The 26,694-nt window shown below is 46.8% G+C and overlaps 1 protein-coding gene across 1 annotated transcript in view; it reads left to right on the forward strand.

Annotated features, from left to right (window-relative positions):
- Positions 1-26,694, forward strand: part of LOC115004487 (plexin-A2-like) — a gene marked incomplete at its 5' end in the record, with an annotated part of 36,708 nt that overhangs the window by 2,041 nt on the left and 7,973 nt on the right. The window contains 8 exons of the mRNA XM_029426122.1: positions 9,919-10,042; positions 12,406-12,559; positions 15,196-15,292; positions 17,747-17,861; positions 18,955-19,155; positions 19,854-19,950; positions 20,112-20,311; positions 26,484-26,583. Coding sequence (XP_029281982.1) covers positions 9,919-10,042; positions 12,406-12,559; positions 15,196-15,292; positions 17,747-17,861; positions 18,955-19,155; positions 19,854-19,950; positions 20,112-20,311; positions 26,484-26,583 — 1,088 coding nt within the window. The remainder of the gene's footprint in view (positions 1-9,918; positions 10,043-12,405; positions 12,560-15,195; positions 15,293-17,746; positions 17,862-18,954; positions 19,156-19,853; positions 19,951-20,111; positions 20,312-26,483; positions 26,584-26,694) is intronic.

Consider the following 26,694-nt stretch of genomic DNA (forward strand, 5'->3'; position numbering starts at 1 on the left):
ATCCTCCATCATCCATCCTCCATCATACATCCTCCATCCTCCATCATCCATCCTCCATCATCCATCCTCCATCATCCATCCTCCTCCATCCTCCATCATCCATCCTCCATCATCCATCCTCCATCATACATCCTCCATCCTCCATCATCCATCCTCCATCATCCATCCTCCACCATCCATCCTCCATCCTCCATCATCCATCCTCCATCATCCATCCTCCACCATCCATCCTCCATCCTCCATCATCCATCCTCCATCATCCATCCTCCATCATCCATCATTTGTCCTCCATCATCCATCCTTAAGCCATTGTTGATTTTATGATATTATTTTCGCTCCCTTCCTGTGTGTGTGTGTGTGTGTGTGTGTGTGTGTGCGTGTGTGTGCGTGTGTGTGCGTGTGTGTGCGTGTGTGTGTGTGCGTGTGCAGCTCCCTCCCAGTGAAGCTAACATCTGAGCTGAGCCAGTCGGCTCCCGTTTAGACACCCTTCCCTCTGGAATAAGCTCTTCCACACTCCAGAGACGGTTGGCCTGCCACACATAAACACCCCTTGCTTTGATCACCCCCCCCCCCCCCCTCCTTCTACAGCTGCCATCCACAATCCATCCGAACTCTGTGCCCCCCCTCCTCTCCCTTTTCTTTATGTTTGTGCATGTATGCTCATTGAAGTGAAGCATTGTAAGGTGGCTAATTAGGAACATTGGAGGACATTAGCTTGGTTTGCGATGATGAGGAGGAGAGAATGCGAGGCGGCGAGCTGGCCAGGAGCGGCGCCTCTGTCTTCTTCCTCTGATTCAGTTTGGTGTGAGACTCTAAAGTCCTTTAATTACCAGCAGCTGCTGGGCCTCCTCTGAATGAGAGTGTTTGATGCTGCACACTCATCGGCCCACAGAAGCGAAGCAGAGTTTTGATTGCAGCTCAAAGGGAGCTCATCATCTCCGTCGCTCTTCACTCGAAGTCCTGTGAACGGTGAGCTCAGCCTCCGTCTGACCACCGGCCAAAAACATGGAGCTGTGCTGATGCTGCCTCCCTCAGCCGGCTTCTCCTCGCTGTTGGATTAGCTCTCTAATCAGGCCCGAAGAGGATTTTCCATCTCAAAATGTTCCGCATCCCTCCCCATCCCTCCGCATCCCTCCCATCCTTCCACATCCCTCCACATCCCTGCACATCCCTCCGCATCCCTCCACATCCCTCCATCCCTCCCATCCCTCCGCATACCTCCACATCCCTCCGCATCCCTCCGCATCCCTCTGCATCCCTCCACATCCCTCCACATCCCTCCATCCCTCCCATCCCTCCCATCCCTCCACATCCCTCCCATCCCTCCGCATACCTCCACATCCCTCCGCATCCCTCCGCATCCCTCTGCATCCCTCCACATCCCTCCACATCCCTCCATCCCTCCCATCCCTCCACATCCCTCCATCCCTCACATCCCTCCACATCCCTCCATCCCTCCCATCCCTCCGCATCCCTCCACATCCCTCCCATCCCTCCGCATCCCTCCACATCCCTCCACATCCCTCCACATCCCTCCCCATCCCTCCGCATCCCTCCCATCCTTCCACATCCCTCCACATCCCTGCACATCCCTCCGCATCCCTCCGCATCCCTCCGCATCCCTCCCATCCCTCCACATCCCTCCATCCCTCCCATCCCTTCGCATCCCTCCGCATCCCTCCATCCCTCCATCCCTCCCATCCCTCCATCCCTCCCATCCCTCCACATCCCTTCATCCCTCCCATCCCTCCGCATCCCTCCACATCCCTCCGCATCCCTCCACATCCCTCCCATCCCTTCGCATCCCTCCGCATCCCTCCACACCCCTCCCATCCCTCCACATCCCTCCCATCCCTCCACATCCCTCCACATCCCTGCACATCCCTCCCATCCCTCCACATCCCTGCACATCCCTCCCATCCCTCCCATCCCTGCACATCCCTCCCATCCCTGCACATCCCTCCCATCCCTCCCATCCCTGCACATCCCTCCCATCCCTCCACATCCCTGCACATCCCTCCCATCCCTCCCATCCCTGCACATCCCTCCCATCCCTCCACATCCCTCCCATCCCTGCACATCCCTCCCATCCCTCCGCATCCCTCCACTTCCCTTTTCGTTTCATTGAGATTTGTCAGGATTAGAGATCGGACCAGCGATCCGGTGACGAGGTCAGAAGTGGAGTTATAAGTAATAGTATTTATTACCTCCACTGAAGTCGTGAATGATGTCAGAGCGTGTGCTCGGTGTGGAAATCAGTTGTAGTTTGTTGTGTGGATGACAGCTCAGGGCTGGTGGTGTATCGGCCCCAGCAGAGAGTGAGTCAGCGTGTAAGGGCTGCTGAGCAGAATAACGTATCACTACTACACTGTGATGCTGCATTGTGTTGTACTGTCAGTCAGCGTGCGGCTGCACGGCTCAGATCCGCTTCAGTAACGACCCCACGCAGCAGCCTATACGCTGTCCACTCGCCACAAATCAGCGTTACGAGCTTTAAACGCTGTCAAACGATGTGTTTGGGATCCTGCTTCGGAGCTTTATACGGGTACACTTTGTCAACTGTGGTTTGAGACGCGGCCAATTCTTTAACAGAGAGGAGGTAGAATGTATGTCTTGGAGGGAAGTGTCGTGGATATTTATGGCTCACAACATGTGGTATGAAACAGAGGAATCAATAAAGCACAGACACAGATACAGTTGATTAATTATTATTTCATTGTACAACAAACACTAATAATGAGAACACTACCTGCTTCCAAACACAACCGCGTAGTGTCCCTCAGACAAAGACAATCCTGCCCCTTATATAGGAGCTGCACCAACCCTGTGGCAACATACATACATCTACTTCTATCGCCTCAAACTTCATGGCACCAAGGTAATCTATTCCAGATGCAAAGGTGACCTTCTTATGACCTTTGAGATCATGTTGTCAGAACATATATTTGTTATTTACATAGGGTATGGATCTTTATATATATAAGACATTGTTCATTTCGCTTATCTTAACAGAGGCACTTATTAAAATCCACTTTCAAGAATTCTTCATCCCATGAATGACCTTCTGTATGTGAATAACCTCCCTGGTGCTACTTTAAACTCCAGTTAAACAACAGAAGACCATCAGAAAACATCCACATTTACAAACTCTCACACGACTTGTGCAGAAGAATAAAGTCTCATGTATCCAGTCCATGCTCTCTGCTTTACACATGATGTCTTTTTGCTAAAACAAGCAGGCGTTACTTGTCTGTGCGAGTCGCAGAGAGTTTAAATATTCAGGTTTGAGTGTTTAAGAAGTCGTGAGCATGGACTGGACAAATAAGACTTTTATTAATCTGCACAAGTCGTGTGAGAGTTTGTAAATGTGGATGTTTTCTGGCTCCATTTACTTCCCTTCATGCAGACGTTTCTCTGTGTCTCTAATGCTTCCTTCACTGAGGATACAGGAAGAGAAAAGCAAAGTTTAACTGATGTACAGAGGATCCTTTAGTAAGTGCTCTCCTTTAAAACTAGACGCCATAGTCCTATGTTTTCTAACTTATGTTTCTTCATGCTCAGTGTTCCCTGTGCTCCGGATGACGTCAAACACAGACCATAAAACCTCCTCTATTTTCCCAATGGCAACAACAATTAGCCCAGCGATGAAAATGGCTGCTTCAGCCCATTGTGGGTGTCAGACTGTGTGTCTAATGGCCGACTCATCAGACGCAGTTAGCAATCAGAGAGAAGCTGCATCCATCTTCCCAATTGTGCCTAATGAGATATCGATCAGAACATGCAGGTCTATCAATATTTCCATAGATTCCTCGCACATAGAGCGAGTCCACGTACATGAAACGCTGCCGCAGTATGTACAGTGTGAGTGGGCAGGCTACATGTAATGCAGTTAATGATCCTAAAAACCTCAGTGTGTCGGAATCTCTTGCTTGCTCACTGCTTTTCTTTTTGAAATGCCTCCGCTGCTTTCTCTCTGCTCAGCCCACGCACGGAGAGCTGGATGCAGAGCACTGAGCGATGGTCTCTTTGTAAATCTCCTCTTCCTCACCCAATATCTTTAACTGACACATTGGGTTTGCATAAACCATGTATATATATGTGTGTGTGTGTGTGTGTGTGTGTGTGTGTGTGTGTGTGGGTGTGTGTGTGGGTGTGTGTGTGCCTCTGGGTGCACCACAATAGCTGCAGCTCGCTGGTGCTCTGAGTCCTGCAGCGACATTATCAGCCGCCACAGGAGACGGAGCACGAGTTGCACTGGTTGCTTTGACCTCTGACATGAACTGTACACAACTGTGAGCTTCACACTGCGCCCTCACATGTCAGACCTTCCCACACAGCCACTGGAGCTGCTGCTTCCCAGCAAATATGGTGCTTTTGAAATTGAAAACCCTGCTTATATTTTGTATTTATTCCTCCTTCACTGCCCTTTGTACCTCCTGTGCTACGCGTTGGAATGGTTGTTCTCACACTTTAGGGATGCAGCAGTTAGAATCACTCAGAGAGGATGAAACAGTGAGTGTGTGTGTGTGTGTGTGTGTGTCACCGCTCATCTCTTGTTGGAGAGCCAGAGCCTCGGTGCAGTCAGTCTTCATACATGTTTACACTAAGATGTTTCTGCAGTCGGCTCCATCACATCCCGCCTGTGATCCTCTCACGTAACGAGTCTCCACTTTAAAGCTGGTGAAGCTTTGTTAAGCACCATCAAATATTCAATATACATCTAATTCTTCCTCTCTGTACCTGCATGACCCCCCCGCCCCCCCCCCCCCTCTCTCTCCGCCACCAAGGCGTCTGTGCTCCGCTCTCATTTTCCTCTCTGTGGTCTAGTGAGGAAGGGAAGGTGATTTTAAAATGGCTCCCCTCTGTTCTCTCCTTTAAACACGGCACTCACAGCGAGAGCTGCAATCAGACGTCACACTTTCACTGAAGTCCTTAGATATGGGGGGGGGACAGAAGGCTTTGTGTGTGTGTGTGTGTGTGTGTGTGTGTGTGTGTGTGTGTGTGTGTGTGTGTGTGTGTGTGTGTGTGTGTGTGTGTGTGTGTATGAATGATTTAGTGCAAGGGACTGCATGTAATTATGGTTATTATGTTTGCGGATGTTTGAGTGTGTACAATGTGTGTGTGTGTGTGTGTGTGTGTGTGTGTGTTGTGGTGTGTATTACAGATGCAACTAACAATTATTTTCATTATTGATTAATCTTCTGGTCATTTTCCAGATTCATAGTTTAAAAAGTGTCTTTAAATATCTTCATTTTCACTTTATTATGATATAAAACAGAAAAGCTGGAAACTGCATTTAAAGACAGGTTGCATGTAAAGTGCTCCCACACCACAGCACAGATTGCACTTAGATATCAGAACTAACTATTTTCATAATCGATTTAAGTATCTTTTTATGAATAAATGTCTAAATTCTCTGATCCTACTTCTTAAATGTGAATCTTTTCTGGAGTCCTTCCTCTGACAGTATGTGTGACGTGAGGATGTTGACCTGGGCTTTGAACACGAAAATGATATTTTATTGACCAAACAACTGATCGATGAATCGAGAAAATAACAGTTTAATGAAGACAATGTAAATACTACTACTAACTCTATCTTAGTGAATGAGGATGAACTACATGTGTGTGTCCAGGCTTTATTTGCTCCTCGGAGCTGCGACTCCCACAGTGCTGCCACAGGAGGAAGCAACATGCTCTCCTTTGTGTATGTTTCTTTATCTCCACCGCTCACATCACATGACTGCATGAAATGTGACGGCCACTTACTGCTGCACTCACACCCTGCAGAGGAGCTCTACATGTCAGGGAGGAGTAATGATGGAGGTGTACACAGCTCCTTCAGCACCATGGACAGGGCTTAGTGAGCCCAACAGCCAGGCAGCACACAGGCTGAAAGCACTGCAGGTGTGTGTGTGTTTATATGGAGGCTGCAGGTGTGTGTGTGTGTGTGTGTTTACATGGATGCTGCACGTGTGTGTGTGTTTACATGGAGGCTGCAGGTGTGTGTGTCTTTACATGGAGGCTGCACGTGTGTGTGTGTTTACATGGAGGCTGCAGGTGTGTGTGTCTTTACATGGAGGCTGCAGGTGTGTGTGTGTTTACATGGAGGCTGCAGGTGTGTGTGTGTTTATATGGAGGCTGCAGGTGTGTGTGTGTTTATATGGAGGCTGCAGGTGTGTGTGTGTTTACATGGAGGCTGCAGGTGTGTGTGTTTACATGGAGGCTGCAGGTGTGTGTGTGTGTTTACATGGAGGCTGCAGGTGTGTGTCTTTACATGGAGGCTGCAGGTGTGTGTCTTTACATGGAGGCTGCAGGTGTGTGTGTTTACATGGAGGCTGCAGGTGTGTGTGTGTGTGTGTTTACATGGAGGCTGCATGTGTGTGTGTGTTTACATGGAGGCTGCAGGTGTGTGTGTGTGTGTGTTTACATGGAGGCTGCACGTGTGTGTGTGTTTACATGGAGGCTGCAGGTGTGTGTTTACATGGAGGCTGCATGTGTGTGTGTTTACATGGAGGCTGCAGGTGTGTGTGTGTGTGTGTGTGTGTTTACATGGAGGCTGCACGTGTGTGTGTGTTTACATGGAGGCTGCAGGTGTGTGTGTGTTTACATGGAGGCTGCAGGTGTGTGTGTGTGTGTTTATATGGAGGCTGCAGGTGTGTGTGTGTTTACATGGAGGCTGCAGGTGTGTGTTTACATGGAGGCTGCAGGTGTGTGTTTACATGGAGGCTGCATGTGTGTGTGTTTACATGGAGGCTGCAGGTGTGTGTGTTTACATGGAGGCTGCAGGTGTGTGTTTACATGGAGGCTGCAGGTGTGTGTTTACATGGAGGCTGCATGTGTGTGTTTTTACATGGAGGCTGCAGGTGTGTGTTTTTACATGGAGGCTGCAGGTGTGTGTGTCTTTACATGGAGGCTGCAGGTGTGTGTGTTTACATGGAGGCTGCAGGTGTGTGTGTGTGTGTGTGTTTACATGGAGGCTGCATGTGTGTGTGTGTTTACATGGAGGCTGCAGGTGTGTGTGTGTGTTTACATGGAGGCTGCACGTGTGTGTGTGTGTTTACATGGAGGCTGCAGGTGTGTGTTTACATGGAGGCTGCATGTGTGTGTGTTTACATGGAGGCTGCAGGTGTGTGTGTGTGTGTGTGTGTGTGTGTTTACATGGAGGCTGCATGTGTGTGTGTGTTTACATGGAGGCTGCAGGTGTGTGTGTCTTTACATGGAGGCTGCAGGTGTGTGTGTGTTTACATGGAGGCTGCAGGTGTGTGTGTGTTTATATGGAGGCTGCAGGTGTGTGTGTGTTTACATGGAGGCTGCAGGTGTGTGTGTGTTTATATGGAGGCTGCAGGTGTGTGTGTGTTTACATGGAGGCTGCAGGTGTGTGTGTTTACATGGAGGCTGCAGGTGTGTGTGTTTTTTACATGGAGGCTGCAGGTGTGTGTGTCTTTACATGGAGGCTGCAGGTGTGTGTGTTTACATGGAGGCTGCAGGTGTGTGTGTGTGTGTGTGTTTACATGGAGGCTGCATGTGTGTGTGTGTTTACATGGAGGCTGCAGGTGTGTGTGTGTGTGTTTACATGGAGGCTGCACGTGTGTGTGTGTTTACATGGAGGCTGCAGGTGTGTGTTTACATGGAGGCTGCATGTGTGTGTGTTTACATGGAGGCTGCAGGTGTGTGTTTACATGGAGGCTGCAGGTGTGTGTTTACATGGAGGCTGCAGGTGTGTGTTTACATGGAGGCTGCATGTGTGTGTGTTTACATGGAGGCTGCAGGTGTGAAATTATTCCAGATTATTTAGCTGCTGATGGACAGTAATCCCACACAGCAAATCCAAAGTGTGAAGCATTATTGTGTTAGTCGTGTAAATACCAGTTTTACATGTTAGTTTGTGCAAAATAAAAAGGCAGCGAGACGAAGCCCACCAAATGTATTTATGTCATTTATGTATGTAATGTTTTGCACAACTTGAATTTGTTAATCTGGAAGTCACTGAGAGAGCATGGAAGCTCCTGAGTGACAGGCCAAGACCAGACGGGGTGGTGGGGGGGGGGGGGGGGTCACAGAGGCAGGGGTCAGGAGGGGGAGTATGAGGAAGCAGGATTCTAGTCAACACTCAGCAGCGTGCACTTCAACTAATGAGAGAGACAAGAGGTCAGCTTCTAACTACCCCGCCATAATGACCATCTCCTGAAACCATGGCAACAGCAGCCATCCCGCTCCACCCCCTCGCTCCGCTCGTCTTACCTCACCCCACCGAAATGAATCTTTATTTAAAGAAATAATATGAAAGAAATCACAGTAAGGAAAAAATCAATGCGGAGCTTTTTGCTGGTTAATGAAGGCGAGGCTCCTGCGCCGGCACCCGTACAGCTCGCAGCCGCGCACAAAACATCCGGCCGCACACACACCTGGAACACCCGGAAGGATCGTCGCCATTGTGGGTGGAAAAAAGAAGCACCAAATTGCAGACAGGACAAACACCGGGGGACCTGGTGCAATGTGTGCAGCATATTTATTCTTTATTTTCTTAACATTTATACAATGACAGCAGTAACCTAAATGTAGCATGACATAGTTGTATTCTTCTTAACTAAATATACAACTTGTTATGTTTTAAATCCATTTCCTGTTTACATTGTGTATTTGGCGAGTAAGAAAAGAAGAAAATGTCACATTTAAAATGTAGAAACTGAATTTCCAACCAGGCAGACTCGCACTGCAGTCATTCTACACTTTCCTGCTCCAAAATCCCTAGGGAGTACTGTGCATATGAGTGTTTGAACGTACTGTGTGTGTGTGTAGTGTGTGTGTGTGTGTGTGTGTGTGTGTGTGTGTGTGTGTGTGCCTGTTCATGTGAGTCTGCTGGATATGGCTTGAACTTCTGACAACATAATTGCACACAGGAGCTGTGGATGAAGATGTAGCTTAGAGTCAGGATGTGTGAGAGTATGTGGTTAAGGGGCATGATATGGGCTCTAACACACACACACACACACACACACACACACACACACACACACACACACACACACACACACAGCCAGGGGAGAATGTAGTGGCACGTCAGCACCACGGACAGCGGCTGACCCATCGGAGTCCAATTAGCGGTGCTGTGAGCAGACAGCAGAGTTAGACACGTTCTGACTGCTGGGTTGGATGAGGACAGAGAGTTGTGAGGAGATGGAGGGAAACAGCGTTTCAATAAGAAGGAGGCGGCGGCGGCGGAGGCGGCGGCTGAGTTTTAATGAGGGATGTGACAGTTTGTGGGGGTGTCTGACCATCAGGTTCTCATTTGTTCTACTTACGTCTCCAAAGTTGTGCCGTGATTGAAGGATGTCATTTGTGTTAAATCCCACGCTGCTTGTTTCCGTGCTCTGTTGGGGACGCGGAGCTTCCTGCAGGCCATGACCACCTACTGTTTTATAAAACCGTTACTGCAGCTACCTGTCCGAGAAGACAGCCGCTACCGATGGCACGAGCGTCGTGAAATACTCTCTTGCTGTTATATCTTCAATATGCAAGAAGAAAAACGTATCGCAACATAACTCACAGCGTGTCACATCAACAGCCTCTTGGCATCACAAACATCCACACGACTAATACAGGAGAAGCCTGGAGCGTCCGCAGGCAGTGGGTGACCAGTCCACATGTCTCCATCTGGGATATTACTCGTTAGGAAGTAAACGTGGATTGCACAACGTAATGTCTGTACCATCACGACACCACATAAGCTTCACTTTCACTCTGCAGGTCTGCCTCCGGGTCGACATCTCCCTTTCACAATAAAAGCCTGAGACGTACGCGTAAAGATTCTGTGATGTGTTCCTTCGTCGGGTTACTTGTGTTTACGTTTGGTAACTTTCTTTGGGTTCTTTTTGTGTATGTTCATGTTGAGTAACACATTTCTCTCTCTGCTCAGCTGCTCTCAGAGGGACCGGTGTGAGCGTGCAGAGGAGCCGTACCGCTTCGCCGCCTCCCTCAGCCAGTGTGTGAAGGTCTCCGTGTACCCGGACAGCATCGCCGTGTCCGAGCCCAGCGTACCTGTAAGTACACACACACACACACACACACACACACACACACACACACACACACACACACACACACAAACACAAACACACATAAACTAACTCAACCACTACTTGCACAGATTACAATGAGAAATTAGTCCCATTTACATATTCATACAGATTCCTTCCCACGTACACGCAGAACATTTTAAATTACAGCAGTTTGCCGAGTTGTGATTGTGGTCGATGCATAAACATTAGATGGGAAGGTTCATAAGAGCTCCTCGTGGGCGTTTCAGTGTGCATATGCTCGCTTGGTACAAAGCAGTCAATATGTGTGCCAAGACATGTTTGTGTGGGTGTGTGTGTAGGCGTTAAAGTTGTCCGAGTGCAGCAGAGTACAGTGTGTGTGTGTGTGTGTGTGTGTGTGTGTGTGTGTGTGTGTGTGTGTGTGTGTGGAGGGAGAACAGGCTTCAGAGTAGGTTCTGCTGCACATGAACACGTGGTCACACTGGTGCTCTTTAAATACCCTCGCTGTTAAAGGGTCACTTTATCAGAAGGAGAACACAGATTTATTTCTTTCTTTAGGTTTGCACATGTCACAATAACTAATGTTTAATCCTCAGCAACATTTGGTTTTCCTCATTTAACATTATCATTTGTGCGAACGTGACATTTGCACTTTTGGTGTACCAAGAGAAAACGTAGGTTTATTTGTAAGCATGCACACACTGTGTGCCAGATACATTTGACACACATTCATTGTATGTGTAAATAAACTATACTTTTGAAATGTGTGCTGCTCAGCTCAGTAACTGCAGCGACCTTCTCTCACCTTGAACTGCACAGCAACGGTCTGGTCTGATACTGTAATAAATTCTTTATTTTCTGCATGTAAATGTGATATAATACAATAATACATGCTTTAAGTAATGTAAATATAACATTTGTATTATAAAAATGTTATTAAAAAATATTACAAATCCAGCTTTTTTAAAATAACCACTGAAATATAAAATAATTACTAAATGAGGGGGAATTTATTACGTTCAAAATGCAGCAGATTATTACCGAATATGTTGTTGCAGTACAGTTTACAAGCAGCAGGGTCGTCTCACCAAACTCTCAAACTCACACCATCCACAAGTTCCACAGGCAGACTGCTATCTCCGTGACAACGCAGCCTCTTCGTGTGGGCGCCAGAGACACGGAGAAAACCATCAAATTACTTTTATTAAAACTCAGCCACCAATTAGGCTGCTCGCTGCCGCAGAGATGCACAAAACACCCAACAGCAGCATCATCAGGGAGGACAGGAGGACAGGGAGAGCACTCTGAGACGAGCTCAGTGTGTGTGTGTGTGTGTGTGTGTGTGCACACTTTGAGTGTTTATCTGTATGTGTGTGTCTTGACAGAATGATGAGAGCTAATTAATGTGAGAGGTTACTCGGGGAATTCTACGTTGAACAAAAGACATTGATTGCTGTAATCAAGCATCTCTGACACACCTCAGAGCGAAGCAACACAAACACGGGGAAGTAAAACAGGGAAGACGAGAGGTCCTCAGCAGAAAGGAAAAAACCCAAATCATCCGTCTTCTCAATGGATACTAGAGTGAGCGAGCTAACGAGGGAGGCAGTGTAGTCAGCATCTCTTGAAAGGCCTACAGTTAAGCTGCTCAGCTGCCTCGCCTGTCCCAGCAGCCCTGCGCTGTTTAGTGCGAGGCAGATAAAACAAAGAGAAACTTCAAACGGCATGGCCCAAAAATAACAGCTAATGGAACAAGGCAGTGAAATGCCATGGTGATAATTATCCAGGCTGCCTCTCTTGGCTGGAGAGCCAGATCACACACCCTGTGCGCAGAATACATGTATTAATAGGCAGAGCGGCTGAATGCTCCAGCCCCGGTGTCACCGCGCTCCAGAGAGCCACATCAAACGCCTCCGTGTGCATCTGCATATATTGCACATGTACGGAGTGTGACACTTGCTAAACACAGCCTTATTTTCTTTATTATAGTGTTGATCACATTTTTAGGACACAGCAGCCGTTCTTGGCAAAGTGGAGGGACAGCTCTGCCAGCAGCACTGTGCTCTTCTATGTGGAGCTTGTAGAGTTCAACAGTGAGCGCTCTGGTTTATTCACTCCATTCAGAAAGTCCTCCATATGAAGAGTTTTTAAATGTAACTAAGACGACCAAGTACGAGATAAATGGACCGTTAAATATTTGATCGGGAGCAAAAACAGAAAAAGTGTGAAGTGTAGTAATTGTTTGTCTTGAAACAAGGTTGATTTCCCAGTGTCTTCACTTCGATAACATCCTGTCTGTGTGGGACAGTTGGCATATTGTGACTGTGTCTAACTAACGTTGTGTCACCGCTGTCGTCCCGGTGCAGCTGCTGGTGAAGGTGAGCCATGTTCCAGACCTTTCTGCAGGCATCAGCTGCTCCTTCGGCAACCTGACGGAGGTGGAGGGGCAGGTCAATGGTAACCAGATACTCTGCGTGTCTCCGGCTGCAAAGGATGTTCCCGTCATCCCCATCGACCAAGGTAGATACAACACACACGCACACGCACATGCATTATAAACATACTAATCATAACACATTATAAAGCATTTTATAATGACCTATAATGTATCATAATACTTTATAATTACTCACTGGCTACTTAGATTTAATTATATTGTTTTCACTTTACTCGGTGTAATTTATAAACACATTATAATGTGATTATAATCTGTTTATAATCTGTTTATAATGCATTATAATCACATTATAATGCATTATAAACAGATTATAATATGATGAACAACATGAGGGAGCAGCAATGATGAAGTATTATGATACAAAGCTTTATAATGTGTTATAATGCAGTGCTTATAAGTATAAATATACAGCGCTATAAGCAGATTATAATTATGTTTATGATGCATTATAGACAGGGGTATCATAGAAAGTGTTATCACAACGTCGTCCACAGCACTCTGGTCTGATGAGAACTTTGACACGTGTAACTCATGTGTCCCTCTTCTTCTACTGTTTCTGCTGCACTGAGCTTCATCTGCACACACTCTGAAACACCGTCATTGATTTCACACTCCCAGTCTACATAACAAGCTCCCACAGATCCAGGATGCGATTCCTGGCTGTGAAGTGTGCCACACTGAGGGCCAGGCCCCATTAGAGCTGATGGAGGATCAGCCTGAGATCCCCTGGCCTGTGGCTGAGCTGCAGCTTGACACATTACTGCCCTCAGACTGGGCTAATAGGCAATGGTCTAACAAGCAGGTTCAATCAGCCAGGGGACGGTTTAGTTGAGGGGACGTCAGGGAAGATGATGTGTCGGATTAGTGTCTGGGCATAGCCAACGCTCCGGGAGCGGGTCCGCTGTTTGCTTCTGAGGAGACCAGATGAGTACACAAAGAACATATATTAAATATTAAGTAATTCATTGTAGAAGATAATTGTATTTCAGCAGAGGTATGAAGATCCAAGCGGCAACCTCCGGGTCTGAGAGCAGTAAACCTGCGTTCTCTGTAACCTCCTGCAGGGGGTGACTGTTCGTCAGATTGAAGAGAAGTCTATGAGAAAATGTTTCTACTTCTCTCTAACCTCCAGCAGGGGGCAACTCCTCTGGTTGTATAGAGGTCTATGAGAAAATGTTTCTTCTTCTCTCTTGATTTATTACCTCAGTAACATTTTCCTGAAGTGTTTATGTCTCAATCTGTAGTTTCAAGTCTTCTTCAGCACATGAAGTTCATTTAGTAACTTATGGAAACATTTAGAGTAAAAGGGGCGGGCTATCTTGTGATTGACAGGTCGGTACCACGGTGTCCAATGTTTCGGCCCAGGAATAAACATATGCTAATCACCTCTAATATAGTATTCATAGAAATCTCATGACCTTTAAATATACCGCAGCGGATTTGCGGACATATATATATATATATATATATATATCATAATGAATACTAACACCTGTTGTTTGGCAATAAATACCTGTTGTTTGCCAGCCAAGATGGCTGCAGGGTGACACGAGCAAACACCCTGAATAATACATTATGTGTGGAAATCAGTGTGTGTTTTGGGGGTTTGGTAATCCCTCTCCCTGTGAGTAAATGACAGCCATGTTTGCCCAGAGCTCCCGTGGGGAGTGGTGCATCAGGCACTAATATGAATGTTCTCCCCTAGGTAAATGTCAGCCAAACCCCCCAGTAAGCCCTTCATCCATCAATCCTACCACTCTCTTTGACCACCTTCCCTATTCCTCCCGCAGCTGTTTATGCCTCCACAATCATTCCCCTGAGGCCACTTCCTCCTGACCTCCCCACTATCCTCCTCCATCTCCTGTCCCCTAGCAAGCCTTTCTATCTGTTGCACATCAGCATCGATGGTGCAGTGGCGATGACCTGAGGAGAGGAGAACATTTGATAAGATTTTGAAGAAGGGAAAATAAAGGAGAACTTAAAACGAGCGGAGGAGCGGAAGGCGATAAAACTGAGGTCAGGAAAGTAGCTTCTTCGCGAAAGAAGAATAAAATCCTGGAGGAGGTTTTGTGTGGACAGGAACTCTGTACCGCTTTGTTTGCCAGCTCCGGTGAGACACATGTGAAATGGTAGAAGTCAGCGTTGAGCCGAGCCTGCCCGCTACACAGACTTGTGTGAAACGGAGCCTGATTCCCAGCAGGTGCTGTGGAGAGAACGGGCCACGCAGGGTCAGTCGAGCCTCCTACACACTGAATGTCATCTGAAATTCACACACACACACACACACAGTCTGTATCCTCGTGGGGAGAGATAAGAGGCAGTTTCTTTTGCAGAAAACAGAAGCCAGAACTCAGTCCAGCAAACTGCAGGAAAATGAAATGTGATGAAGAGAAGTCTCTGTATGATTGAAATGTGCTCACTTTACATACACGTATGTGTTTCTATAAATGTGGCTTATACCATGCAACTGTTCCAGACACTTCGTACACGCTATGTTTTATTTTCTGCATAAAATCCAGATATAAAAAAATGATGCGTCAAGACAACGGACCTTCCTTTAACTTAAGTAGATAAACAAACAATACCAAAACAAAACACATATAGACACATAGAACACTTTGAACCAGTCAGCATGAGATGTAATGAAGTTCACGTGAATGATGTAAAGGTAAAGTGTAATAATGTTCCTCTCTTTCAGATTGGTCCGGCGTGGAGCTGAGGCTGAACTCTAAGGAGACTGGTCAGATGCTCATCAGCACAGAGGTCAAGTTTTACAACTGCAGCGTCCACCAGCTGTGAGTGTCTCTCCTTCTGTCTCCCTTTACTAAAACACTGCTCTGCTGCCTGAAACCTCTGGAGCAATGCTCCGGGAATTACTTTACAATTTGTCCTCAACCTTATCCGGCCACGTACCCCTAAAAATACCCGCTGTAAAGACTAATGTCAAGTGATAGCTGCTCCCGGAGCTGCTGAGCTAACGAAGCCTTCTTCTCAGACACGTCGGGTACAAAACACGCAGCTCTCTGCCTAACAGGTCTTCAGGTTTTCATGCCATGTCTGTCTCCGATTGAGCGACGTTGAACTGAATCCCTTGGACTGGAGATCTCAGTGTCGGCGCTGCCTTTGCATTACTCGCTTCATTGCAGTGTGTTCTACGTTCAAAGTCGTCCTCTGACTCGGGCGTATCGGTGAATGGAGAGAGCAGGAGGATATCAAAGCAGGGGTTCGGGAATTATATCTTGTCATATTACCCTTTCACTATGCCCTCGACATGAAAACAAAATGTTGTAGCTGCTGTCTCCTTTGTTAGTGTGCATCTCTGGCTCACACATGCACACTGCCCTGTGACTTCATGTGGCTGCGTGCCGTCTGAGCAGCTCACAAAGCAATTACCAGCTCTCACAGCTGGCGAAGCTAACCAGCGACGACAAACTTGCCACACACACACACACACACACACAAAGAAGCATGCGCTCTCTCTTTCTCTGCCTCTCTTCCACACATACTGTATTTGCCAGACGGTGAATCAGACCTATTCTTCTGAATCAGCCAGAGAGCCCTCCCTTTGCTTTTCCACCGATGAATATTTCACATTAAGCAACTACGCATAACTCAACCTTATTTCAGAGAGAGAAAGGGAGAGGGAGAGCCAAGTGTGACTACAATACGCTCTCCGAACAACCGTGCATAAATACACAGTGTAGTAAATGCCATCCAAGTCAATGGAAAGTCTTTTCTGAGGCGACGTACAGAGAGTATCTTGTCCTGCAGCCTTCAGGCTGTTTCTTCTGTTGTCCAGGTTCCATCTCTGTAAACAGTGCAGAACATTTACTCTCATGCTGCACTCAAGTGCTGAGGTCCTGTACAAATACTACTAATAATAACAGCTCTGTGTACAAATACTAAGTCAAGTTCCTTCCTATAGGAACCTCTTTTATTTTTTACATTTAAGTCGACTGAGAAACAATTATAAATCCTTTGATGTCCTGACCAAGAGGCAGCGACAGTCCATACAAGACATAGACAATAAACAATATATAAATATTAGAAGAAATTAAAATATATTTAGTATTGTTGAGGAAAGAGTTGAAGAAATCGGAGCTTGAATGTCGAATCAAAAGAGAAAACTTGTTGTTAAATCGATATATTTATTAATATAATAAGTCAAACATGGAAAATATTCTAATATAATAATAAGACACTTATTACCTCCCCGCTTCCACAGAACTACTAAGAAACGCAGGTGACTGTCGGATCAGCAAGAAGTGTTAACAAAGCCTCGTAAACATATGGCTAGTGCTAACAGAAAGGATGTAACCTTCTCCTCATTGGTCCACGTTGGCGTGGTCACGCCCCTGGGAGAGCAGCGTTATGACGAGATGGTTGTAGATCTGTACCTTAAAGGAGAAGTGTTCCTGATGTGTTTTACATTCAATATTGTGCTCGTTATACATTCAGTGCAGAAATACATATTGATTGAGGAAGACAAATACATGTGATGGTCTTCAAGTGTGGACTAATACAATCAGGAGTAATTTACTTCACAGTATCTACAACAATGGAGATTTATCTAATTTGCCTCAAGTACATTGAAAACCTTTACGGTAGATATCCGACCGACCGTATGCTACATTAAGTTAGCATTGTATGCTAACTTACTTTCCTCCAGGCACATATTGTTTACTTGTGATGTCTTTTTCCCTCATGTGTTGATGCTTCTATACCCCTACAGTCACACACACACACTAACATACTGTACATGCAGAAATACACACACCTAGCAGCTGCTAATTACAACAACACTCTTAGAATGTGGGGCTGATGGTAATTGCAGGATCAAGCAGCGCCAATGTCTTATTTGTCCTCATTACTCCACGTTCTCCATCTGATTCAGGCTCACATGCAGCCCACCGCTCACACATGACACGCAGCAGCATTAATACACGGCAGGAGAGAATATATGCAGGGGAGAACTTGGCCCCGGCAGCTATTAGGTTCTGTGCCAACCACAAGGGCACAACAACAGCAGGTGCCCACTTGGGATCTGAACTCATTTCCTCTGTGACACTTCCCCCACGTTGGCAAACTCTCTGCCCCTCCTTGACGGCGCTGCTTTTTCCTGACTCCCTCCTTCTGTTTGTGTGTGTGTGTGTGTGTGTGTGTGTGTGTGTGTGTGTGTGTGTGTGTGTGTGTGTGTGTGTGTGTGTGTGTGTGTGTGTGTGTGTGTGTGTGTGTGTGTGTCCATGCAGGTGTCTGTCCTGTGTGAACAGTGCCTTCCGCTGCCACTGGTGCAAGTACCGTAACTTGTGCACACACGACCCCTCCAGCTGTTCCTTCCAGGAGGGACGGGTCAACGCCTCTGAGGTTGGTGGAACAGACGTATGCACGCAACACACTACAGGCACAGAACATGTTATTTCACACGCTGTTCAACTTTGAGTTTGGGCTGTTTTGCTTCCATAACATGTGTTTTTTCAGACTAGTGGAAAGAAAACATCAAAAATCCACATTATGAGTTTATTTTACAAACTTTGTCTTTTTACATCTGCAGATTTCTCCTAAATGCATCATTACATAATGCCTCATTTGCATATTTAAACATAACATTTCAGAAAACTTGTAATACAAAAGATATGTGTCTTAATGTAAGTAATCAACAGGGGAAGTGTCATGCTGATATATTTTAGTTAAGATTTTTCCCCTATTCACTCCCCTTCCCCTTCAGCACTACTTTGTTTTTCTCCTCTCTCTTCTTCTCTCTCTTCTTCTCTCTCTTCTTCTCTCTTCTGCACATTCCCCCTCTCTGTTTCCTTCTGCCTGCATCCTGCTCTGTGTTCCAGCTCCGTGTCAGCCTCGGGGCATGTCTTCAGAAAGACAACCATTTAAGCTCTTCTATTTCCAAATTGGCGTTTCTCATTCAGAGCTCTTGTTCTTTGCAGTGGCAATTAACACTCTATTATCTCTGCAGTTATTGAGCTTAGCGTGTCTTAACAATGACACAGGATCACTCTGACCCAGTCAATCATGTGCCGTAGATACAAAGTGCTTGAAATCTGCCTGTGTGTTGCACGGACCAGCAGGAAGCCAAGCAATGCACAGCTCTGGACGGGGCCGCAGCAAAACACAGTATTACTCAATATTAGTTTAAATGCTATATTTACAATACTTCCACAGCTTTCCCGTGCCTTCAGACGGGAAACACACAGATATATGTCCCAGCTTTTCTCTGTCTATAAGCACCAACAACATACAGCTATAGTATTAGAGTAGAGGTAGGTAAAGGCTGTCAGTGTGGTGCAAATGTTGCTTCCACATCATGTTAATCATCAACTCTTGATGATGAGTTACTCAACGCTCCATTCCAGCCACACTCATTGTGCTTCATACTTATCCAGACCACCAAGCAGCGTTTCCTTGTCGTGCGTTGTTGCCGCTGACCCGTGCGTCTTCCCTCCAGGACTGTCCCCAGCTGGTGCGCTCTGAGGAGATTCTGATCCCAGCGGGGGAGGTGAAGCCCATCACCCTGAAGGCCAGGAACCTGCCGCAGCCTCAGTCTGGCCAGCGAGGCTACGAGTGCGTCCTGCACATCCAGGGGGTCAACCACCGAGTCACCGCGCTGCGCTTCAACAGCTCCAGCGTGCAGTGCCAGAACAGCTCGGTAGGTTGGCCGCCGCTCGCCAAGAATGTGCGAGATTAAGTGTAATTGGGGATGCAGGATGTGTGTGTTTTATATACTGTTATATACATTAGTCATGAATACTTATACGAGTGCCTACTAACTAAAGATTGTACTTTTTACTGCACTGCATTACTTTGATTAGTTTGACGATTCAGATTCATCTTAATAATACAAACTAGAATCAACAGATGATGTATCATGTATATTATTGCTTAAGATGAAACTTTATTGACAATTAGCTACACGGCATTGTGTACATGTGTCATTTAGTCAGAGACAGTAATGCAGCCGGTGTAATTACACTGGAGGAGACTGCAGCACGGCTCTGACCTGCAGTCAAGCACACACTGACTTCTGCAGTATATTCTCAGAGGAACCACACACACACACACGCACACGCACACACACACACACACACACACACACACACACACACACACACACACTTCCACAATGAAAGTCAGGCTGGAATTAAGCGCACAGTTAAAGACGGAAGGGAAGCTGGAGCTCCGGTTCCTTGTGGCTCGTGACATTGGACGGACATACAGTAGCGCTGCTTCTCCACGGCCTCATGGGAAATCAAACTCCCAACAAAACCTCCCATTGAAATCTTCCTCTCTCTTTTTGTCTCTGCTCCACCTTCACCTCCATCTCTCTATCTCTTCCTTGGCCTCCAGTATCTGTACGAGGGAATGAAGATCAGTGAGCTGCCTGTGGACTTCTCGGTGGTGTGGAATGGCAACTTCATTATTGATAACCCGGAGACTATCCAAGGTAAGAAGACGAGATGAAGATGCACAAGTCATCGTCCTGATCCCTGAAGTGTCGTCTTGTCTCAGCGGAGTTTCATTACAGATACGTGTACATGTTTATAGTGCAGATATCTGCCTCACATCACGTCTCCTGTTAACTGCACTACTTCCTGTTTCCCACAGTGCACCTGTACAAGTGTGCAGCGCAGCGGGACAGCTGCGGCACGTGTCTGAAGGCGGAGAGGAAGTTCCAGTGCGGCTGGTGCAGCGGAGAGGGAAGGTGTACCCTGCGGCACCACTGCCCTCCCATCAATCCTTACACCACCCGCTGGCTCAACCTGTCCACGAAGAATGTCAAGTGCACCAACCCACGCATCGCTGAGGTCAGTACCCAGAATCCTTTGTCCTTCCTGCAGGCCCACACACATCTCGCTCCAATCAATGAGCATCTGGAGGCACAGGGCTGACACTGTAGGAGTCAACTCAACATGCGCATCAACAGTCAGAGGAGCAATGAAAGTCATTTGAAGGACGTTAACCAGAGTCTGCACAGCAAACGGGAATATTAGTGGAATATTCATTTTTATTAGCCATGTAAAAAGCTTAGTAGGAACATAGTACTATATCATATTTTTGTATGTGAACGTGGTTAATGTCCTTGGTGACGGTAGAGATGCTTTTCCTTAGTTACAGACTTTCTTTGTATCCTCTAAACCCAGATTACACATGATCCCGGCATGCTCAGTCATGGCTGCACAATGTGTTCTTGAGAGACGGGTAGGACTCTTGACAATGAAATGTCTGATTTGCACTGAGAGGTATCGCACGAGGAGCAGCTGTGCCACTCTGCTTTGTTTCCCTGCGGTCCGGGAAGAATGAGAACAAGCCTTCAAGTAGCTCCTCACCTAATGCCTGAACATGTGTCGATGCTCGCCGTATTCCTGCCGCGTCTCTTTCTATCTGTCTCTAATGGAGAGAGGATTTGCTCCTGTATCTGGGGCTATGATACGATGCTCACAGGTGCACCGCGTTCTTCTTACCTTCTGGGTTCATGCAAGGGCAAGGGCCCTGACACACACACACACACACACACACACACACACACACACACACACACACACACACACACACACACACACACACACACACACACACACACACCTGTCTCTTACATCTGCTTCTCTTTGTGCACAGATGTCTGCTCATAGATTTGCATGTCTTTTGTCTTCCCACAAGGTTATTCCAGCCCTTTGAAAGTAACTTTGGAAGCAAAAATTAAAAAGAGAAACCAAATAACTTTAAATACGTAAGTAGCTATTATATCTCGCTAACAGTTATGTCTGTTTTAATTGCTGTTCATAAAGACAACACACAGGTTGTGTGTGTGGTGAGTCTCCTCGCGCTGCATGTCCTCTGCCTCGGCAGCACCGGGGTCGTGACCTGGAAGTGTTTACTTGTTTTCCCATGAGCGGGCCTTGGCTCGCTCCGGCCACATTCGCATCTCGGTGGTGGGTTTGCTGTCAGGGGGGAGTCGGGTCAGGAGGACACTCTATTTAATTAGGCTGTGTAACGCACCAGTGCATTGTGGTTAACCCAGCAGACCCTCCACCTCCACATTGATTCATTCCTGCAGTGCACACGCACGTCCAACTGCAGCCAATTAAAAAGTGACGCTAACAACTTGGTTAATTGATTTGTTTTACAGTATGCAGATAAAACAGAAACACAAGGAAGACATCCATACTGTAGTTTAATTCTGTCTGTCTGTCCATCTGTCTGTCTGTCTCTGTGTCTGTCTGTCTGTGTCTCTGTCTCTCTCTCTGTCTCTCTCTCTCTCTCTCTCTCCTCTCTCTCTCTCTCTCATCTCTGTCTCTCTCTCTCTCTCTCTACTCTCCTCTCTCTCTGGTCTCTGTCTCTCGTCTCTCTGTCTGTCCCTCTCTGTCTCTAGCTCGTCTCTCTCCTCTCCTCTCTCTCCTCTCTTCTCTCTCTCTGTCTTCTCTGTCTCTATCTCTCTCTGTCTCTCTCTCTGTCTCTCGTCTCTCTCTCTCTCTCTTTCTCTCTCTCTTCTCTCTCTCTCTCTGTCTCTCTCTCTCTCTCTCGTCTCTCTCTCTGTCTCTCTCTCTCTCTGATAAATATTCATATATGTGAAAGAGACTGTCACATGTTAATGTTAACAATGATTTACCATGGTAGGAAACACATTTATTTATTTATGCCCTTTTAAGACCTCTCCGTCTGAAAAGCTTCCGTTGCTTGGTGGGTGTTGGTTGGCGTGGTGGCTTTTGTGACACGTACCGAAGTGTCTCTCCACAATGTGCCGCTTTGACGCACTTTTCTTTCACTGTTGTAAAAAATAATTCTTCCTCCCAATCATATTGAAATATTAAGTTAATAAATATTAAGTATTAAAATAGTAAGCCATGTTTAGGGTAAAAATCGCACCTAGCGCCCCATCGTTAGCTGCTTCCCGCTAGCTTGTCTGGCTTGACAGGATCAGAGAGTTCATATATACATAACACATTTTTGTGTTTAAAATGTTATGTTTATTGTCATTTTAAAATGTAATTAAAATAATGCAAGTGTTATTGATTCAAAAAGAACAGCAACACAATTAAATACAAACTTTAGACGGAGCTCCATAGTGACGAGTGCTATTTTTAGAACGACCAAGTGCCCGCCGGCACCGTGTTGGCTACCGCTGGTCCAGAACATCTCCGGCTGCAGTACATGTGTGAGGGGGGAGAGAACAAAGGGCAGAGCAGGGGAACTGAACCAGGGGGGGGGGGTCTGTCTTAACTCTGTTTACAACCGTAGGTGGCAAAACCAACTCTGCATTAATGTAGACGATTCACATGAGCACGTACTTCAGATTCACACAAACACGCCAACATCTCTCATGTTCACAGTCGGTGTACCCCCCCCCCCCCCCCCCCCCTCAGTGATTACAGTTTTTTTTAAGAAGCAGACATCCCCCTGGTGGGCTGAATTTATTAATAAATTTGCTTTTGATTGTATGCACCAAAGCCCCCATCATGAGCTGCTTTGTATACATACTAGCACATTAGTACATGTGCCTACCACCAGATAGGCCTTTTGAATAATTAATGTTTCTATTAAGTGCCACGACGCCTCTCACCACGGGCCATTAATATTGAAGAGATGTAAGCCCCCGCTAACAGCAGAGGGAACGACATCAAATGAAGCTGGGAGTTGGACGGGCGAATGAAAGGCGTCTCCTCAACAGGCCGCGGCTTCTGGATGAGTTTACAGTATAGTGAAGAGTCTTCCCTTCTCCCGGCGACACTGAACATAAACAGGATGGAAATACATGTCGGTGGTGAATGTAGGCTTATGGTTGATATTATAAACACCACAGGGAGGGTGGGCCTGTCAGTCGGGACCGTAAACCTGAACTCTCCTTTTTGTGTTCAGCAGGAAAGGATACGCTCGATTTGACCCGTTTAAGTGGATATATAATAAATACAATCAACAGGGATTAGGCCCTCTGTTCAACAATCTGACTAAATATGTAACAGATATAAAATCGCCTATTTCTAGTGTTTAAAACACCTGCATGTACCATGTGTTGTGCTCGCCTTCATTAAAACAGAAGGAAGGACATGTTGCACAGTAGCCTGAGCTTTCAGTATGACCAGCGCACTGAACACTCCTCTTCACACACTGAACACTCCTCTTCACACACTGAACACTCCTCTTCACACACTGAACACCTCCTCTTCACACTCTGAACACTCCTCTTCACGCACACTGAACACTCCTCTTCACACACTGAACACTCCTCTTCACACTCTGAACACTCCTCTTCACACACTGAACACTCCTCTTCACACACTGAACACTCCTCTTCACACTCTGAACACTCCTCTTCACACACTGAACACTCCTCTTCACACACTGAACACTCCTCTTCACACACTGAACACTCCTCTTCACACTCTGAACACTCCTCTTCACACACTGAACACTCCTCTTCACACACTGAACACTCCTCTTCACACACTGAACACCTTCACACACTGAACACTCCTCTTCGCACACTGAACACTCCTCTTCACACACACTGAACACTCCTCTTCACACACACACTGAACACTTCTCTTCACAGACTGAACACTCCTCTTCACACACACTGAACACTCCTCTTCACACACACTGAACACTCCTCTTCACACACTGAACACTCCTCTTTACAGACTGAACACTCCTCTTCACACACACTGAACACTCCTCTTCACAGACTGAACACTCCTCTTCACACACACTGAACACTCCTCTTCACACACACTGAACACTCCTCTTCACACACTGAACACTCCTCTTCACACACCTGACCACCTCCTCTTCACACACTGAACACTCCTCTTCACACACTGAACACTCCTCTTCACACACTGAACACTCCTCTTCACACACACTGAACACTCCTCTTCACACACTGAACACTCCTCTTCACACACACAAAGACTGAACACTCCCTCACACACACTTGACACTCCTCGTCCTCTTCACACACACTGAACACTCCTCTTCACACACTGAACACTCCTCTTCACACACTGAACACTCCTCTTCACACACACTGAACACTCCTCTTCACACACACTGAACACTCCTCTTCACACACTGAACACTCCTCTTCACACACTGAACACTCCTCTTCACACACACTGAACACTCCTCTTCACACACTGAACACTCCTCTTCACACACTGAACACTCCTCTTCACACACTGAACACTCCTCTTCACACACTGAACACTCCTCTTCACACACTGAACACTCCCTCTTTTTTTTCAAAACACTGGGGGGGGTTAAAAAAAAAGAACACTCCTCTTCACACACTGAACACTCCTCTTCACACACTGAACACTCCTCTTCACACACACTGAACACTCCTCTTCACACACTGAACACTCCTCTTCACACACACTGAACACTCCTCTTCACACACACTGAACACTCCTCTTCACACACTGAACACTCCTCTTCACACACTGACTGCCCACTATCAGCCACACACTGGATTATCCCTGAAGGGCGAATCTGCACGCCTTCAATCATTTACTCTATCACAAGGACACATCTCTGCTGTAGCCTCTCTGTCAGCCGTAAAATAGCAGAGAGAAAGAGATGGAGAGAGGCGGAAAGGGAAGAGGGGGTATAGAGAAGCTATTTCATGCTCCTCAGAGAAAACCTATCACAGGAATAGCAGAGGAAACTTCACGGGAAGCCACGCTGTCGGCGTATTAGAGTGCATGGTCTGGTGAGAGGAGGCTATAGGATGGAGAGGCCGTAGAAATGAGGTTTAGCAAAGCGGAGACAAATGAGAAGGAGGTGAGGAGAGAGACAGAAGGGTCAGCGACGGCTGGGGAGTGGCGGGCGAGGAAGTACATCTTTTCATTTCCCTCCAAAGAGCCGGAGCTGCGTCTCTGAGAGGATTCCTCCAGATTTCATCCTGGTTTCAAGTGCCTCTCCACGAGGCCAGGGGAGGCCAGATGGCAACTCCGGCTAATAACACAGACGAGATTAGTCTGTCGAAGAGTGGGAGGAAAAGGGATGAGGGCGAGATTGAGGGAGGATGAGAGGAGAGCGAGGGGAACTCTGCGAACGTTCGTCCCAACATCAGCTTATTCTCAAACAGGAGCAATCTAGTGAGAAGAAGAATGCTACAGATTCTTTGAGGTATTCCTTTTGGAGTCTGGCATTTGCCTTTTGTTTATTTCTCCACTGGAGTCTCATCAGTTTGTCTTCACTGGGTCTGAAGCAGAAGAAGGGGGGGGCTGCTGTAAATGCCAGCCAACAAGCTGTTTGTTGTTTTGGCTTCCAGAAAAGAAACCACAAGTTTTGTTCTCTCTTCTAACACTTGATGTTGTGCTGTACTAACAGTGGTACCGTAATGTATCATAGTTAATGATCATCTCATGATTCATTGATGACACGTTGATGGAGATCTTCAAACTGATTTTAAATGCATCCTTTCCAAAGTTTCTCTCAGCTCATCTGAAGTGACTGCAGGTCATCGCATCGGCCAAGAGCCCTTTGTGTGTTCAAACCACAGAGGGGAGAAGCATCTTCACTTCATGTCTCTTACTCTCTCCATCTTCCACTCTCGCTCCGTGCTGCTATTAGTACACCTGCGCACCCCATTGTGGTTAAGGTTGTGAAGTGTACACGAGATGAGACTTTCTCTTTCCCTCCCTCTCAGCATCTTATCCCAGTCCCAAGGCCGACATCACGTCTGTGATGTTTGTGAAGGGGATGACAATGACAGTCCCGTTGAGTACGGCCATCGTGCAGCCGCGGCTCTCTGCTGAAGGAAAGCCACAGGGCCGCGTTAGAGAACAGCGGGGAGCGCAGATATGACAGGAGCAGGGATATGTTTTGTGGGATCATGCACTAAGGGTCTCCCTTCATGTAGTCTACCTCTTTTATAGAAACTAAAGAAGAAGAAACAGCCATACTCTGTTCTAATAAAACATAGAAATCACCTGTACGAGCGCAGCAGACTGATGTGATGTGTGTCTCCTCCCCCAGGTGTCAGACCGCTGCGTCGTGGCTCTGGTGCCCAAGCAGACGTCGTCATACAACATCCCCTCTTCAGCCAGCATATCCCGCACCTCCATCAGCAGATACGGTGAGTCAGGACAGCACATTGATACTCTCTTACCCTTGTGACATTGATTACATAAACTGTTTTTATATTCACATATTTCTATAAACACTGTGTGGAAAACGGCAGAAATTC

The sequence above is a fragment of the Cottoperca gobio genome, unplaced genomic scaffold (genome assembly GCF_900634415.1).
Source record: "Cottoperca gobio unplaced genomic scaffold, fCotGob3.1 fCotGob3_104arrow_ctg1, whole genome shotgun sequence".
NCBI lineage: Eukaryota > Metazoa > Chordata > Actinopteri > Perciformes > Bovichtidae > Cottoperca > Cottoperca gobio.